Source organism: Myxocyprinus asiaticus, chromosome 13 (genome assembly GCF_019703515.2).
Source record: "Myxocyprinus asiaticus isolate MX2 ecotype Aquarium Trade chromosome 13, UBuf_Myxa_2, whole genome shotgun sequence".
NCBI classification, from domain to species: domain Eukaryota; kingdom Metazoa; phylum Chordata; class Actinopteri; order Cypriniformes; family Catostomidae; genus Myxocyprinus; species Myxocyprinus asiaticus.
The window spans coordinates 50,361,200-50,379,945 of NC_059356.1; the positions used below are offsets into that span (position 1 = coordinate 50,361,200).

Sequence of the window (18,746 nt, forward strand, 5' to 3'; positions counted from 1 at the left end):
TTGACTAAAGGCTTGACATAATTTTCTGGAGTTTCCCAAGCTGCTTAAAGGCACAGTTAACTTAGTGAATGTAAACTTCTGACCCACTGGAATTGTGATATGGTCAATTAAAAATGAAACAATCTGTCTGTAAACAATTGTTGGAAAAATTACTTGTGTTGTGCTCAAAGTAGATATCCTAAATGACCTGCAAAACTATAGTTTGCTAATATGAAATCTGTGGAGTGCTTAAAAAATTAGTGTTAATGACTTCAACCTAAGTGTGTTTAAACTTCTGACTTCAACTGTAGTTGTTCAGTACTGAGGTATTAAATATGGGCATGGCAGTAGCCACGTTTACATGCACCCTCAAAATGCGATTACAAGGTATCTCAGGCCCTGCCGAATGATCATCATAACAGTCCAGGACTGCATTGTCCATTTAAAGTAGATAAATTAAAACAGTTAGGTCTATTGCATATGAGTTTAAGAGTTTGTCTTGTGCATTGGGGTACAAATGAACAATGGCAGTAAAATCAAACACAATTCTTAACAAAAAATGATTCCTTACTCTGATTATTGGTAATAATCACATTATTTGTGTACATGTATACAAATATAGTAATTTCCATAACTGTTATGTAATAAGATAATAATCTTAAACTGGTAGCACTTTATTTTACAGTCCTGTTTTACATTAACTTACTGTATAATTACAATAACTACAGTAATTACTAGGTACTAACCTTAAACCTAACTCCAACCCTAAACTTAACCCTTATTAAGTACATTACAACCCTTATGTAGTTACCTAACATTACTCAGTACTTTCTTGTGTAAGTACACCGTATGTATATTGAAAGTAAACATACTGTAAAATAAAGTGCAACCCTTAAACTGAACAAATTGTGATATAATGCACAGTCAATTGTATAATTTTAAAAAGACTGTCAAGCTCTTCCTGTTATGGCTGGCGTCTGTGTGAAATGTACTTTACCAATACCTTCTAAAAAGGTCACTGTAGTTTCAGATGTCATGTGATTCACTGGAAAAATATTAGAGAAACCTATTTATCTCTGCAACCGCTGGATCTTGTCTGACTTGTTCACATGTCTATTAAGCATTCAAGGTGAAAACATTTTGTACCCTTGAACAGATACCAAGAGCAACGTTCTGTTAACCTGATGATTTCAAGAAACCAAGATACATTATTTGTTTTTTCAGCCAGATGAAACATTTTATTTGCTGCTTGGAATCATAAAAATGGACAGATGACAGAGAGAGAGAAACTTCCACACTCAGGTTTGACGTCATTGCTTCATAGCAAGAATTTTCTTATTTCATTTTACGGTGTGCATTTACACAGACGTTTAAAAAATAATTATACAAAAAGATTTACTTTTACTCCACTTGGCAAGGACGTATTAATACCGTATAGGAGTTCTCATAAAACAATTCAGTGTTATAATAGCATGATATATCAATCAAGTATTTTCATTTCAATTGTTAACGATTGGTAATTGAAATGCTGCATATAATGCAAGTAATGATAATTTTATAAGAACAGTAACGGGACTTTAATAAAGTGTCCCTTATATTTATAGGAAAAATAAATTACTGTTACAGGTTACTATGTTTTAATATGTGAGAATCTTACAGAACAATCTACATCTTAGAAGTTAATCGATTTATTGGCCTATTTCTTATTATGAGTAATATGCTTAAGTAAATATTACTGTAATAAGTAACATACTTGTACTTATAGTCTAATATAACGCTTAAGCTTTACATAAACAATTTTAAAGTATACTGCAATGCTTGTCTGTTTCATCAGGTACATTCACTCACATGCTTGTGATGGTTGTAGTCTTTAAAAACAAAGAAGCTTCAAAATTTGTGTTTGAGTGAGTGTGATTGTTTTGTAGAACGGAATGTAAAAAGTCTTTTCAAGTCATTTTAACCACAGACCAAATTAATTTAAAAAATGTTATTCCCAAACACACTGGAAAGTCCCCTTGACACCCATGGCTCAAAAATGCTAATTGTCTTCCTGGTTTTGCATGTAAGACTACAACGTGCACTACAGTGATTACACTCTTGACATTTTTATAGTTAACATGATTAATCTCATATTTTGAATTTGCCTCTATATGTATTCCTCCTTTAATGTAGAACACTCAGTTTAAGGAATGAAATGTGTAACACAGTTGACGTTTTATTGACTGTGCCTAATTACCACAAACAGATTGAATAAATGTGAATCTATACCTCTGCATGTGCTGACAGGATGAGGAGAAACCATCTGAAACACTTTAAAAACCGGCACAATTGGACCTCAGAGAGTGTGATATCGCAATATGATGTTGCACGAGTTTAATATAAATTATTTTAATCCATTTCTCCATTACGATTGGTTTGATTGACGTTGATGCACATGCTCGCTTGCTCAGTCAAGTTTAACGGAGGCTTGCATGTGGTAAAAACAAACAGTTTCGCGAAATACCAAGAAAAAGGCGCCTTATTTTTAATTCATAACATGCATACTTTAAAAAACATAGAAAACAGCAGTATTTACACTGAAGAGAAACAACTCTTAAAGGAATAGTTCACCCAAAAATGAACATTTGCTGATAATTTACTCACCCTCAGGCCATCCAAGATGTATCTGAGTTTCTTTCTTCATCAAAACAGAATTTAAGATTTTTAGGATTTCATTTCAGGCCTCCTCCTTTAAACAATGCAAGTGAATGTACTCCATTTTTGACGGTCCAAAATGCATATATAGGGTGCATCAGAATAATCCACATGACTGAACCCAAACGACTGATTATTTTTAGAAACAAAACAATACTTATATACTTTTTAACTACAAATGTTCGCTTCCGTACATCTCTGTGACGTGTGCTCATGAGAGGGATGATGTAAGTTTGTTGGTAAGGTCACGCGTCACGTGGAGGAGGAGTCAGGAAGCGCGTCATTTTTTACAATAGAAACTTGCACAGAGCACGCGCCGTTCACAAACTAAAATAGTCCAAAACAATTTCAAAACAATATAATATAAAATAAAAAATCATTTCCAAATAATAGTAATAATAATAAAAAAACTATGTAAACAGTGACTCCTGACTCCTCCTCCACGTGACGCGTGACCTTACCAACGAACTTACATCATCCCTCTCATGAGCACACGTCACAGAGATGTACGGAAGCGAACATTTGTAGTTAAAAAGTATATAAGTATTGTTTTGTTTCTAAAAATAATCAGTCGTTTGGGTTCAGTCGTGTGGATTATTCTGATGCACCCTATATATGCATTTTGGACCGTCAAAAATGGAGTACATTCACTTGCATTGTTTAAAGGAGGAGGCCTGAAATGAAATCCTAAAAATCTTAAATTCTGTTTTGATGAAGAAAGAAACTCAGATACATCTTGGATGGCCTGAGGGTGAGTAAATTATCAGCACATTTTCATTTTTGGGTGAACTATTCCTTTAAGTGCATCAAACATCACACGCCCTCTTTCAATGCACCTGAGGCAGCAATTGCTCCACATTAAACTGTATGATTATTATGATATTCTTTGAAGTGTTTATAAAGTGCACTTGTGCGCTGGACAACTTGGGTCATGTTTTTTTCACTTCACCTTGTCTCTTTTGATTTTCAAATGAGTTTAATCATGCAACACGTTTTTCATTGGGCTTTAAAGTGACGTCACCAATGGAGCTTCTCCTTGATCGCCACATACTGTATATCCAAATTATCGATAATTATTGAGTTTATCGATTAGTTGTTGCAGCCATATTGGAGACCCAATCAACCCAATGGGGTTGTAAACTACACTATGTGTGCTTACAATATTTATCAAAACAGTAAAAGATTGTGAAATTTAAAGCTTGTATGGTATTTTGTTTTTGACAGTATTTTTAAACTTTGAGAATAACTGTTGATGATTTTCTGTCTCCTCCACAAGCACTTAAAGCTCAGTCTTTTGAAAAATTGTGGTTTCTGTGTCATTTTTAGTCACCTGTCTTTAGCACATGACTCAATGAATGAAAATACTCTTTAGCAAAATAAGCAGAAAATGGCACATTTTACTTAGAGGGGTTTCCACCTTTTCCTTTTCCTTATCTAGAGTGGTCTAGGAGAAAAAAAGAAATGGCCTTCAGAAGATGTTCTGATGATCTTGCATACATGAGTAAAATATCTAAACCAGACTATAAATCATTCAGAAGCATGGGTAAGAAAACACAAGTATATCAGTGAAGAGAAGAATCACATGATACGCCTTGTTTTGGCATATACATGATAACCTAATACTGTTTTTTATTCCAGATCACGAAGTTCCCAATCTGAGCATTGTATTTTTTGGAAACTCTGTGGCTGTGCAGTTTGGACATGAAAACATTCTACTTGGAGAAGAACAACGATTCCTAGAAAATAAAGAAACATCCATGAATGTTCATTTAAAGAGGAAGATACCAGATCATTACTTCTCAGTGATCAACATGATTGGCGTACCTGACACTGAACTGAACATGGACACTGTGAATCCTCTCATTGGTCACCTAGTGAATGAAACTGAAATATATGCCTTCATCTTTGTTGTGCGACTGGGTCAGTTAACAGATTCTGATAAGATGGGTATTGAATGGCTTCAGAGAGTATTTGGTGACAGAGTTCTTCAGTTTTTGATGATTCTCTTCACATACGAGAAAGAGGAAGAGTGTGATTCTATAATAAATGATCTGAAGAAGAACACTTTTCTGGAGCAGCTGCTGGAGAAATGTGAAGGAGGATATCACACCTGCAGCAAGATCATGAACAACCAATCAGAGATGAGAGAACTAATGAAGAAGATTGACCAGCTGTTTATCAAGAATAAACTAGAGTTCTACACCAGTGAGATGTACAACACACAGTTAAGAGAGAAAGAAGACATGCAAAAGAGTGAATATCAAAGTGGTAGTAAATCTGTTTTTGTTTTCTGATTATTACTTCATGTTGTTGATTATAGGTATTCTCATTAAGTAGCCATTTTTCTTCAACTTATGACAATATAAACATCCAAGTCTTAATAGGCAACACCCCTTGTCAGCTCTCTTTTTAAATAATGCAGAATTTCCTTCACTGCACAGTTGGTGTTGGCTCTTAGATGAGAGGAAAATCCTTTAAGCAGTAAAGAAGGGCATCCAGTTCAACTTAAATAACTACTAGCTTTTCTTCTTTATCAACTAGGGTCTGTTTAGTATTTATAAGGTTCTTTGCCACTTAAAAGATGCAAGAGCCAACAGTACACGCAAATATGTTATCAGAAATACCAACAAAATAAATGTAATCTAAACCAAATGGTGCAATAAAAATTGAACCAATATTTTAAATATGCACAAATTTAATGACCGTGTGTAATATAAAGCGTGCAGTGCCCCACAAATATAATGGTGCAGATTCTTAAAAGTTTTTAAGATTATGCTCTAAATGTACACTATATGGCCAAAAGTTTGTGGACACCATATGTGCTTGATGAACATTTGATTTCAAAACCTTAGGCATCAATTTCAGCCTTTGCTATAATAACAGCTTCCACTCTTTTGGGAAATCTTTCCACTATACTGTATCAGAATCAGAATGAGATTTATTGCCAAGTATGCTTACACATACAAGGAATTTGTCTTGGTGACAGGAGCTTCCAGTGTACAACAATACAAAAACAGCAGCAAGACGTAGATAATAATAAAAAATAAAAATAATAATTATACACAAACGTACATACACAGACACACACATACATACATATATACACACATACACATACATAGTGCAAATCTAATACAAATCTGTTATCTGTTATGTACAGTGCAAAATACAAATGTTTTTTTTTTTTTTTTTTTTTTCAGAGGAATGAAATGGCAGAAGAGGTTGGATGTGTTGGATAAATATAAAAAGATTAAACTGTGTATTGCACATAGTTATTGGTCAATGGGACAGTTTTAACTGTTCATGAGATGGATAGCCTGAGGGATAAAACTGTTCCTGTGCCTGACGGTTCTGGTGCTCAGAGCTCTGAAGCGTCGGCCAGAAGGCAACAGTTCAAAAAGGTAGTGGGCAGGGTGATTGAGGTCCAGAGTGATTTTTCCAGCCTTTTTCCTCACTCTGGAAGTGTACAGTTCTTGAAGGGGGGGCAGGGGGCAACCAATAATCCTCTCAGCAGTCCGAACTGTCCTTTGTAGTCTTCTGATGTCTGATTTCGTAGCTGAACCAAACCAGACAGTTATTGAAGTGCAGAGGACAGACTCAATGACCGCTGAGTAGAACTGTATCAGCAGCGCCTGTGGCAGGTTGAATTTCCTCAAGTGGCGAAGGAAGTACAACCTCTGCTGGGCCTTTTTCACAATGGAGTCAATGTGGGTCTCCCACTTCAGGTCCTGTGAGATGGTAGTGCCCAGGAACCTGAATGACTCCACTGCTGCCACAGTGCTGTTTAGAATGATGAGGGGGGACAGTGTTGGGGTGTTCCTCCTAAAGTCCACAATCATCTCCACCGTTTTGAGCGTGTTCAGCTTAAGGTTGTTTTGACTGCACCAGACAGCCAGCTGTTCAACCTCCCTTCTGTATGCAGACTCATCATCATCTCGGATGAGGCCGATGACAGTGGTGTCGTCTGCAAACATCAGGAGCTTGACAGAGGGGTCCTTGGCGATGCAGTCATTGGTGAGTGTATGTGGTAACATGGCTGCAGGGATTTGCTCTCATTCAGACACAAGGCTATCAGTGAGGTCAGGAACTGATGTTGGTCGATGGGGCCTGACTTACAGTTGCTGTTCCAGTTCACCCCAAAAGTGATCAGTGGGGTTCAGGTCTGGGCTTTGTGCAGGCCAGTCAATTTCTTCCACGCCAGACACAGTAAACCATTTCTTTATGGACCTCACTTTGTTCACAGGGCTATTGTCATGCTGGAACAGAAAAGGGCTATCCCCAAACAGTTGCCACAAATTTGGAAGCACACAAAGCCCAAACCATTACATAAATGGAGTAACCAGATTCATTGATTAGAAGGGGGTGTCCACAAACTTTTGGCCATATAATGTATATTGGTGCCTCATGTATACAAGTTTGAGTAGATTTAATCTAAAAAATGTTCGTACACATGAAAGGCAGATTTTGTGTATGCACTTAAGTATAAAACTGTGTACATGCCAGAACCTCTCTTTACAAATCACAGTTAGAGAAAGACTGTTTAGCAAATTCACTTAATGGTTATGCCACTTCTTCGTGTGGTATTTCAGTGCAAAAACCTGTTTTAATTCACTAACCACTCACAATCTAGTTTAAGAAGGCGCAATAAGCGCTGAAATAGCACTGCGTCTTTAGCATTTAAAATAAGTCATTGTCATTCCTTTGCGTGCAAATTTGACTTCTTTCTATGTAAATTAGACTCATTATATATTCCACTTCATTCACAAAAATTGCCTGGCACAAATTACATTGCTCTATTACTACCAGATGAAAGCAGGCAGAAAATTGAATTTGATTTAAAATAGATGTTTGTGTAAATTTTCTGTTGATCATTTCAGCAGGAATTCATCAAAATAATGACAAAATTATGTTGAAGAGTGTTACAACCTAGCAGATATCCAGATGTGGTCAAGCACACTTTCAACATGTTAGCACTTGAGTGATGTTGGACAGATTCTCCTGCCAGAGTGAACGAGATCACAGTGGTCTGCTGCATCCTCCCCTATAAAGCGCATGAAACCGGCCCAAGAAATAGAAATTACACTCTGCAAATTGTGTTCAACTAAGATTTTGTGGTTGCGTTTTTGTCGCATCATTCCTTTAGAGAACCGGCGCTAAACCACAATCTTGGTGTTTATTTTATTAATTTTTTTAATTAGTACTATTGTAATACTAAATTTTTCTTGCCCCGGTTCTCTTCTAAAAATGATGCTGCAGCTGGGACAGACTTCCAGTATTATCTTGGCTTTAAAGCAGCAATCTAATCCTGTTTATATTAAATAAACCTGTTCAATCAGGTATGAGCTTATGGAACTTATTGGTATGACAACAACTGTTGAAATGATGAAACTCCAGTTTCAGATCATTTTTGAAAAACATATTTCAGGATTGTGTCAAATGGTCAACAATTAAATACAAACTCAGTAATCCATGTATGGAAAATGGGGCACAGATCTTTGGCTGAAAATTGCATTTCCTCTCCTTTTGTCTTACAAGGTGGAGCTACAATCAGTGAAGTAAAAATGGCACACTCGACTACAACAGAGAAAACAGTAATGCACGAGGTAAGTGAAAGAAAGCACGTCCAGTGGATATGGTTAAATTTTCCAATGGTTTCTTCCAACAGCACTTAATCTAGATCACAGCCGTGCTGATTTTCATATTCTTCTTCTTCTGGGAGTCTATGGCAGCCTGTAAAACTGTGTGGAGAAAAAATGTGAGATTTTGCGCACTGATAGAGGAGATTCTAAGCATTTCTAATGGTAAATTTGGACTCTATCTCAAACCTTCTAAGACCACCAACAGCTTAAATTGACACTTTTATTCTTATAACTTTTCTTTTTTCCAATTTAAGTTTTTAAGTAAGAATTTGACAAAAATGTCTTGGTTGACTTAGAAAATATTTTGTCATAATCATAATCAAGTCCATTTTTCAGATGACGAAAATAGCATTTTTATTTGATTATAGTGCGCAAATTACAGACATATGTCAAATTGCACAAAAAAAAAAAAAAAAAACAAACAAAACAAAACAACTATAACAAATATTCAAACATTTTGAAAAATCTGAACACTTATTAATTCAAAATGTATTAAACATATTAAAAGAAAAAAGGTAAAGTTAAGCCAAAAAATATCCCATAATTTTCTCATGTTGTTTTAAAGCTGTATGACTTCCTTATGCAAGACACAAAAGGAGATTCTTTATTGTGAATATTTGTTGTCTTTTCAATACAATGGCAGTGGATAGTGTCCCACTTTAAAGCTCAAAAAAGGACCCAAAGGTATCCTAAATATAGTCCATACATCATATTCAAAGTCTTTTGAAGACATACGATAGGTTTTGGTGACAAAATGAGTGACAAAATTCAAATTGAACTAATTTTTCAGTGATAGACTTGACATTCATTGCATGTCCACGAGTGCAATGAGAGAAGCACTTTCTTATTGCTTTGTGCTAAATACTTAGTTGGTAAGTTACACGGCCATTGAATTGAAAAGACAGACTGAGATATTCATTAAAACCTCTCCTTTTGTGTTCTGCATGAGAAAGACAGTCAGATGGGTTTGGAACAACATGACAGTGAGCAAGATTTTCATGTCTTAGTTTCTTGACCTGTTTTGCAACAGACATGCATGCCAATATAAATTAATTCTGTGTAATATCTAGCCAACTCTCAGTGCTTATGTTGACTTACAGATAAATAAAAGTGCTTCTCTTTATTTTACAGAGAGAGAACCACAATCTGGGAACAGCAGAAGAGGGAACAGACCATATCAAAAAAGAAAAAAGAAAAGACATCATGAGTAGACTTGATCGTTTTGGCAAGTACCAGACCCCACTGAAAACCTTGGACTTTCTTCAAGTAACTGCACATTCATTAGAGTGCCACGAGCCTTGTGCGGAAATAAACATAATTCAAACATTTTTCCAAAAATTACTGATGATGGACTATAGAGCAAGAAATATTTCTGTTAAGGAAATCAGCACAGAAAAACTACAGGACATGGAATTTAATGTGGAAGGGGACAAAGCCTTTGATGATATTTTTACCAAATTATCTTTCTCTAACAAAGGAACAAGCAAATCTGACCCCATTCACCCAATGGACATTCAGATGGCCGTGTTTCATTGTGCTGATAGTTTCCTGAAGCAGCTGATGGTGACTAAACTGTCACAGTGTCAGTATGCTCTGCCTCTGCTTGTACCGGATCCATTCACAAAACACATTGAGTTTCCTCTCTGGACATTTAGACAAATCAACAAGAGCTGGAAGATATTTGATGATGCAGGGAAAATCATCAGTAAAGTCCAGCCAGTCTGTAAGGCACAAACTCCAATGGTGTGTTTCTTCAGGTTTGGATCAGTGTCCTCATCCAAGTCTCAGCTGATGAACAGTCTGATCAATGAGAAACACAACACGTTCTTCCACAGGAACTGTCCAGGAAACAGCAGAACTAGAGTATGGATGGATGGAGTGGTGGAGATCGCCTGGTATTGCCCATCTGGAAAAAACACAGATACATTTAATGACTGTGTGGCGTTCTGTAATCTACATGGTGATGCAGGAGACCATGAGAAACAGCTGCAGATCCTCACTGAAATGTCCTCAGTCAATGTTGTTATCTTAGAACGTCTTGATAAACAAGACATTAGCTTTGCAAAGTTGTCAAATCTTTACAAAGACAAAAAGCCACTCATTTGCCTTTTTGCTGAGGATGAATCTAGTGTAATTGGGATGGAGAAAGGGAAATTCAAAATTGGTTTGAAAGACAGAAATCCATCAGATGTTTCTGATGAACTCAGAAGAGCTATAAATGATTGTCTCTCAATCTCATCTTCAGAATCAACTTCTATTTTCAGACTTGAAGATGTGTCCAAACACTCAGATATCAGAGTAGATGAAGATGATGATGAAGACTGCAGTAGAGGAAAAGAAGCAGCACAGCAGATGATGAGATTACTGGAGAATAAAGATCTGACAAAAATCAAAGAATCATTTCTGCCCTGTCAGGGAAAACTGTGGCATCAGTGGTGTCAGAAGAACAAAGAACTACATCGACCTCGAGGGGGTGATCTAGAAATGGACATCAGTAGGAAACAGACAGAAATGAAAAAAATCAGAGAGTTGCAACATGAATCTGACATCAGTGAGTTTATAAAGGGTTTTATAAAAGAAATGAACTCAGATGCTGCAAATAAGACAATCTATTTTCTTGAATGGCTCAGAATCCTCCTGGATGAATATACCTCAACTGAGCTTTCTGCTCTACAACACAAGTATGATGAAAACTGTTTAGAGGTGATAAAGCTAGAAACAGAACAATTAAAGTCTAAACAAACAGAGCTTGAGGGAGTATCTGAGGAGCTTCAAGCAGCAACCTTTGGTGTGGAGCACATCCTGAGAGAGATTGGTCAGATCTATGAATCATGTTCATCTGTGAAGAAGAACAAGAAAGTTCTGCAGTTTCACTTCTCTTCTCTCCCGAGTCTTGCAGCAGAGATGATGATCTCTGGATTTCCTCTGGAGCTGATGGATGGAGATGCTGCTCATGTTCCTGTGATCTGGATCTCTGCTGTTCTAGATGAACTCATCAAGAAACTGGGAGACCAGAGAGTGTTTGTGCTGTCAGTTTTAGGGATTCAGAGCTCTGGGAAATCCACCATGCTGAATGCCATGTTTGGACTGCAGTTTGCCGTCAGTGCTGGCAGGTGCACCAGAGGAGCTTTCATGCAGCTGGTCAGAGTGTCAGAGGAGATAAAAGCACAGCTGAAGTTTGACTATATTCTGGTGGTTGATACTGAGGGACTTCATGCTCTAGAACTGGCTGGAAGATCAACAAGACTTCATGACAATGAAATGGCCACATTTGTTGTGGGTTTAGCAAATCTGACATTGATCAACATCTTTGGAGAAAACTCATCTGAGATGCAGGACATTCTTCAGATTGTTGTTCAGGCCTTCCTGAGGATGAAGAAGGTCAAACTGAATTCCAGCTGCATGTTTGTGCATCAGAATGTTTCAGAAATCACAGCTGGAGAGAAAAACAGGGAAGGAAGGAAACGACTACAAGAGAAACTGGATGAAATGACAAAACTTGCTGCAGAAGATGGAGCCTGTGATGCAGAAAGATTCGGTGATGTCATTGCATTTGATGTAGAGAATGATGTGAAGTATTTTGCACACCTTTGGGAGGGTAACCCACCAATGGCACCACCAAACCCAAACTACTGTGAAAATATTCAAATACTAAAGGAATCTATTCTTTCTCATGCTTCAAATTCAGATGGCATGATGTTGACACACCTGAAAGAACGTATTCAAGATCTCTGGGAGGCTTTGCTGAATGAACGATTTGTGTTCAGCTTCAGAAATTCTCTGGAGATTAGAGCATACAGGAAACTAGAGACAGAATACAGCAAGTGGACCTGGAGTCTTCGGAGTGCCATGCTGGAAATTGAGAGTATATTACACAACAATCTCGAAAATGAAGTGCTTCACAAGGTTGAAGAGACTGATCTTCAAAAAGAACTAAAAGAAAAAGGTGAAGAAGTGAAAAACTCAATGTCTGAGTTCTTTGAGAAAGACATAGATGCTGATGTAGTAATTCAGTGGAAAGCTTCATTTGAAATCAAAATCAAAGAGCTTCAAGAAAACATTGTGAGAGATACAAAGAGGAAATTAAATGAGATTCTTCAGCAGCGCGACGTGAAGAAAAAGATTGATGCTCAGAGGACACATCATGAAAACACTCTCTTTGAAAAGAGCAAAGAACTTGCCTTAAAACTCAAAGACAAAGCAAATGATGAAGAAACCCTGAAGAATAGAGTTTGATTCCTTTTGGAAACAGCGTGTGGATGAGATCATCAGAGACACTCCTCCAATCAAAGACATTGACATATTAAGAGATGTGAAACAACTGCTCAGTGACATCTATGAAAGTGTTCCTGTAGACCCCCGGGGGGAGAGCAGGGATATTTTCTCTGTGCCGAGTTATTCAGATTATGTACAGTTAAAGAAATCCAGAGGAATTACAGAAGCTTTTAAAAATGTTTCCAAAGCATCTAAAGGGAAGTTTGATAATGATCTGTTTAAAGAAAATGAATCACAAATAAGAACCTTAGTAAATGACATTGCTCAGCAGATAAACAAAATGATTATTTCATTTAACATTTCAAAGATGGGCTACAACATCAACTATATCCAACAACTTATTGAATACATCAAGAGAAGAGTAAAAGAACATCAGGAAGGACCAGTGAACTATGTGTTCAAGAATGAATTCTTCATGGATTTGGTGTTTTCCATCTGTAAACGAGAAAACGAGAGATTCGCTGACCAACACAGACTGTTCAGAGAAGCCAATGATCCTGTTCTCTATGTTGAGAGGAAGAGAGAAGAGTACTTCAGTGTTTTCCAGAAATATTGTCAAGGTGCAACATCAGCTGTAATATTTGGTGAGATCATCTGTCAGAAACTGAAGGAGCCCATCGAACAGAGTGTCTACAAAAACACTGCGATAGATTTAGCAGATGAAATGAGGACAAACTGTCAATCACTGAATGGAAACAGATCTAAACTGGAGAAACACATCCTGAAGACACTGGCAGAAGAGGAGGATTTTGAGAAATACATGAACTACATTCAGAATCCCAAAGATCACTTCAGGAGTTTCATCAGAGATGAAGTCAGTCAGTACATCACTGACAAATTCAGTGTCAGTGTTCTGCCCAAGATGATGAGAGAACATGAAACTCCTGCAGCAGAAGATCATGGAAGCAGCTCATGAATCTACTGAACATGTTAAAGTGAACAGTGGAGATGTTGAAGCAGCTCATGAATCTACTGAACATGTTAAAGTGAACAGTGCAGATGTTGATTTGTGGTTGAAGTGTTTCACACAGAAGCTCTCAGATGTGCTGATATTCTCTGAAAAAGACCTCAGTGGAGTGAGTCGTGATGGTGTTGATGATTTCAACCTCCTAGAAGATGTGATCAGAAAAGAACTTCCTTCAGTAATATCTGACATAAGCAGTAAATTCAGTACAGAGACTTTTCCAGTAAATCTGGACCACAAGTACAGATCAGATGAGATTCTTAATCATCACTTCTGTCAGTGCTGTTGGGTTCAGTGTCCTTTCTGTGCTGCAATCTGCACCAACACAATAGAAGACCATGATGGAGATCACAGTGTTCCTTTTCATCGTTACGTTGGACTAAATGGAATGATTTACCAGCGTACAACAAACTTGTGTATAAGCATCTGCACATCAGCAGTAGCGAGTGATCGATCTTTTTGTTCAAATGCCTCAGATACAGTCCTCTGGAGAGAATATAGAAAAGCAGGAGGAGATTATGCAAAGTGGAGCATCACCGCTGACCTCTCTGAACTGCCGTACTGGAAGTGGGTTGTGTGCAGATTCCAGAAAGATCTGGAAGAATTCTACAGTAAAACATTTGAGGGGAATGGTGACATTCCACAAGAATGGAGAGAATATTCAAAAAAAGAGGCCATTGAGAGTTTGGACAAATACATCTAATGAAACTGTTAAAGAATGAGACTCTTATAAGTGTCTGATTCAAAGAAAATACAGTACTGTGTAAAAGTCTTAGACACATAAGATGTTTCACAAAAGTATTTGTCTTAAGATGGTTATTTATATCTTCAGCTTTAGTGTGTCAGTAGGAAATATACATTTTTAAACCCTTTAGCACATAGAATAGAATAGAAGAACAGGGAGCCCTGCAACAGATGTTATGGCCCCCACAGAGCCCCCCACTGAACATCGAGTCAGTCTGGGATTACATGAAGAGACAGAAGCAATTGAGACAGCCAAAACAGAGCCTAAAGCTGTTTAGGCTGTCACTGTTCTGGTAATCCCACAGGTTTGTTTTGTTATTTTCTCTCAACCGTGTTTTGCAGGTGCCCTTGACTGGCATAATCAGGGTTTTCATGGGAACATTCATTGTTCTCAGGGTGGCGCCGATCATGCCACTGATTGCTTGTCGAGCTATACCTGTTCCAGCCTGATTGCACTCCCTACACTATCTTTGCCGGATTATTAATCTATGTTGAGTACTAACCTCGCTCTCCTTGTATAGCTGGTACTGTCTTGTCATTCTGTTGGTTTGCCCGCGTTGTTCAGGTTGTGGTTTGCCTTCCAGTCTTCACTGAGTTCAGCCTGGCAATCCACAAAGGAATTCCGATCTATGACCGCGTGCCGGGGATCTACAGATCAGCTGTTGCTATTATTCTCCGCTGGACATCCTACTCCTCACCAAGCTTCTACGGAGGATTTTGCCAAGCTCCTCCTGTCTTCCACGACACACACACTCCATTGACGAACACACTACTCTCCGCGTGAAGGCGCATTATTGATTTTGTGAATAAATATTTTGGAACTTTTACCTCTGCTCTTGGGTCTTTTTGTCCTGCACTTAACGTTACAATGGCATTACTTTTGAAGACATCCTCACCTAAAACCTTTGCACAGTATTGTAGATGATTTATCTAATAGTTATATAAAATTAGTTTCTATTCCACATTTTATTAAGCTCTATCAATATCTCTTGCTTCTATGACAAACAATGTGATTTAGTCATTACCAATGCAAGCTATTTGAAGTGATTTTATAATTTAGAGGGCTTATAGCTAGTTAGTTTTCTCACTAAAATGATAGATTTTAGCTATATTTTTTAAGTGTTATCAGTTGCTTTATTTGCTAGGAGTGACCAATACTTGGTTTCAGGGCCATAACCACAATAGACAATGTGATTGGGGGAATGCTATTGTTGAAAATATTGTTGCTGTTGCCATTATTGTTGCTGTCCTGTGCAGTCCATTATGCACTACAGTCTATTTGTCATTAAACTGTTGCAAGGATTACACAATGGTTACATTTGTTTTAAGTGTGCTCCACATTAGCCCAAGTCAGCAGTTCAGGCTAAGAGTGTCAGCACCTTCTAAGATTTAAATAGCAACACTCTTTGACATTAAACTATTTGCCCACTATTTTACAATAGAAATGTTATACTAACTGACAGTAATTTCCAAGGATGCAATTTTTTGGTGTGAATTTCACACGTTTTATGTACAGTATGTGCTTGGTAATGTCAAATTGTGAATGTGAAAAGACAACATTAACAAGCAGTTTTCAGCCTATCAGGCATAATACAAAGAGTGAATGTGTGCATATTATGAATTAATTATTTTGATGTGGTTATGAAATTGGCTTTCAGTTTTATGAATCATTTTCTTAGGCAATTCTTAGAATTTTCAGACTGTTTTTAGGTTGTGGGAATGACTGTGTCCTTTTATTTCCTTTTTTTCTTTTTTTATGAAAATTAAACATATTAATGTAAACGTATTCAACTTACTTAGCTTAATACACTTTTATTTATCTAGATGTACATACAAACTTTTAATTTCATGAGGTGGCCAAGGGTGAGAAGACAGCAGTTAGTCAGATGTGGATGAGTAAACGGAAACAGAAGATGTCTCTCATTATCAGTCGTTGGATGGGCCTCATTTCACTGCAAGCATCATTTTGTTTCCTTAACACCTATATGCAAACCTGAAAGCATTTTTATGGCAATTATAAAATTATTAATTTTTGATTATTTCTATATCAATTTGCTTTTTGCATCTTGCTTTTGCTTGTGTTTACATAATGTCTGATGTCACTATTAAAGCCTATTATCCATAATATGTGGATGTTTATTGAATATGTGCACACCCATCGCATCCACGTGCCTCCTCTGGTATGCCCCCATACTTGGATATCTGAATGCAATTCAAATGTAATAATTTGAGACGTAAAATAGGCCAGTCACAGTTTGTTTTTTGTTACGTGCCATCGTGTTACTACAATAATAGAAATTGTCCGCATATCAGACAGACTGAGCTCATGAAGTTAAAGTTCTCGCGTGTTTCATTCTCCCTCTCTCTCCTCAACAGTTCCCTGTAACTTTTAACTTTCTTGTCTTATGATAAACAGGCAAATATAAATAAAACCAATATCATATACAGTACCTGTCTGCAGATATGTCCATATCTCGTTTAAACCTTTCAAACGTAAATAACTGGGCTTCGCAGAGTAGGGTTACATATGTGTTTCTGTTACATTACAAGCTGCCAGATTCAAATCGGCTTTCACGCCGACACAGGCAGCGCTGGTCAAGCATCTGTTATTTATATTCGCTCAAACAGTTACTCATACAGTCTTTTAAACCATAGAATACGTTTATTTTATATACATACATCCAACTCGTCACCAAAGTACCACGATAAAAAGTTTACAGCTCTGATATGCACAGTCAATACATCAAATGCGATCTTCCTCCAATGCATGCTGTCATTTGTCAAACAAACTACTCACTGCTTCATGGACCGGAAGAGCTGCTGGCACTGCTCTGAGCTATGACCAACCCGCTGCAAGATGGACTTCCTCAGGTCTTCGTAGGCCAGGAGGTTAGCCGCCGGCAGTTGTTGTGCCACAAGCTGGGCTTCTCCGGACAGCAACGGGAGGAGCCGGGCCGCCCACTGATCTCGTGGCCAGCTCCAGATCTCAGCAGTCCTCTCGAACAAGTCGAGGAAGGCTTCCGGGTCGTCTTCTGACCCCATCTTCAGAAGTGTGAGGGCAGGGGGCTGTGGTTGTAAAAATATAATTGTGCCAACAAATTAATTTATTTAATTATAAAACTAAAATTTAATTAATTTTATATATATATATATATATATATATATATATATATATATATATATATATATATATATTTTTTTTTTTTTTTTTTTTTTTTTTTTAAATTGATGACTTGGACCAAATAATAAAGAAAAGCAGCCAATAAGTGCCCAACATAGATGGGAACTCCTTCAATACTGTATAAAAGCATCCCAGGGTGATACCTCAAGAAGTTGGTTGAGAAAATGTCAAGAGTACATGTCTGCAAATTCTAGACAAAGGGTGACTATTCTGAAGATGCTCAAATATAACACAGTTTTGATTTATTTTGGATTTTGTTTAGTCACAACATAATTCCCATAGTTCCATTTATGTTATTCCATAGTTGTGATGACTTTACTATTATTCTAAAATGTGAAAAAATATAAAATAAAGAATGAGTAAGTGTTTCAAAACTTTTGAATGGTAGTGTACATCAGATGTTGAAAAAAATTATACAGATAATAATATAAAAAATAACGTCACTCTCAAGTGATCATCAATCATTTGATTACAGCTTATTTTTCAGTTTAATCGAATTCAAAATACTTACATACCCATGACTTGTTTCCAACTATCTGTGCTATCCGCGGTTTTCTTTGATACAACGTCCACATTTGTAATGAAAATTCTGTTACAGTTAACTGGGATAAATGTTAGTAAAGGTGTTGATGTGTAGTGATGCTAGTGCTGAGCAGGTGTTTCTCTTTCCCTCATTAGTGCTGTTCAGGATGTTGCTGTTGTCAAGACGTTTCACATGATGATTGAACTGCTCCATGGTATTTTTAAATAGCAAATTCTCATGTAAAATCAAATGGGTCACATGTGTACATGTGTACATGGGCCAACCAATTAAAAAAAGCACAATATCAATAGCAGCATTGGTGGTTAATATAATCAGACAACCAGAAAGAACTCCCGTTGTCACACTTCACCATGAACGCCATATGAAACATAGTAACCTGGGTAGGGTTGCACCAGCTGTGCGCAAGTTCTCACGTAAGTTAGGACGTAAAGTTTACACTAAGGGCTTAGTAACTACTAGTTAGTTTGTAACTAAGTCAGTGCTTAATTTGGTTGCACTACCTGTTCTTAAGGCAAGACTTAACTAGTAGGTCGTAAGCTCTCAGTAAAGTAATGCATAGTCGCATAATATGACGTTTACTTGTATTGATCTAATAAACAGCCTTCAAATTTGTACACAGACGTGTTAAAAAGCCGTGAATTTCAGTTTGATCTCGTTATGGTTGATGTTCAAACCTTGTTTGCTCACGTAACTGTCAGCTGTAATAAATTATATCCCCATTAAAAT

The 18,746-nt window shown here is 37.1% G+C and overlaps 2 protein-coding genes across 2 annotated transcripts in view; both read left to right on the forward strand.

Annotated features, from left to right (window-relative positions):
- Positions 1 to 18,746, forward strand: part of zgc:172090 (uncharacterized protein LOC565611 homolog) — a 227,866-nt gene that overhangs the window by 187,205 nt on the left and 21,915 nt on the right. The window lies entirely within an intron of this gene.
- Positions 1,146 to 16,385, forward strand: LOC127449802 (interferon-induced very large GTPase 1-like). Its single transcript, XM_051713357.1, is given in 7 exon segments — positions 1,146 to 1,281; positions 4,112 to 4,216; positions 4,312 to 4,926; positions 8,209 to 8,276; positions 9,444 to 12,539; positions 12,541 to 13,455; positions 13,457 to 16,385. Coding segments are annotated over 7 exon segments (5,628 nt in total). The 5' UTR covers positions 1,146 to 1,250; the 3' UTR covers positions 14,255 to 16,385.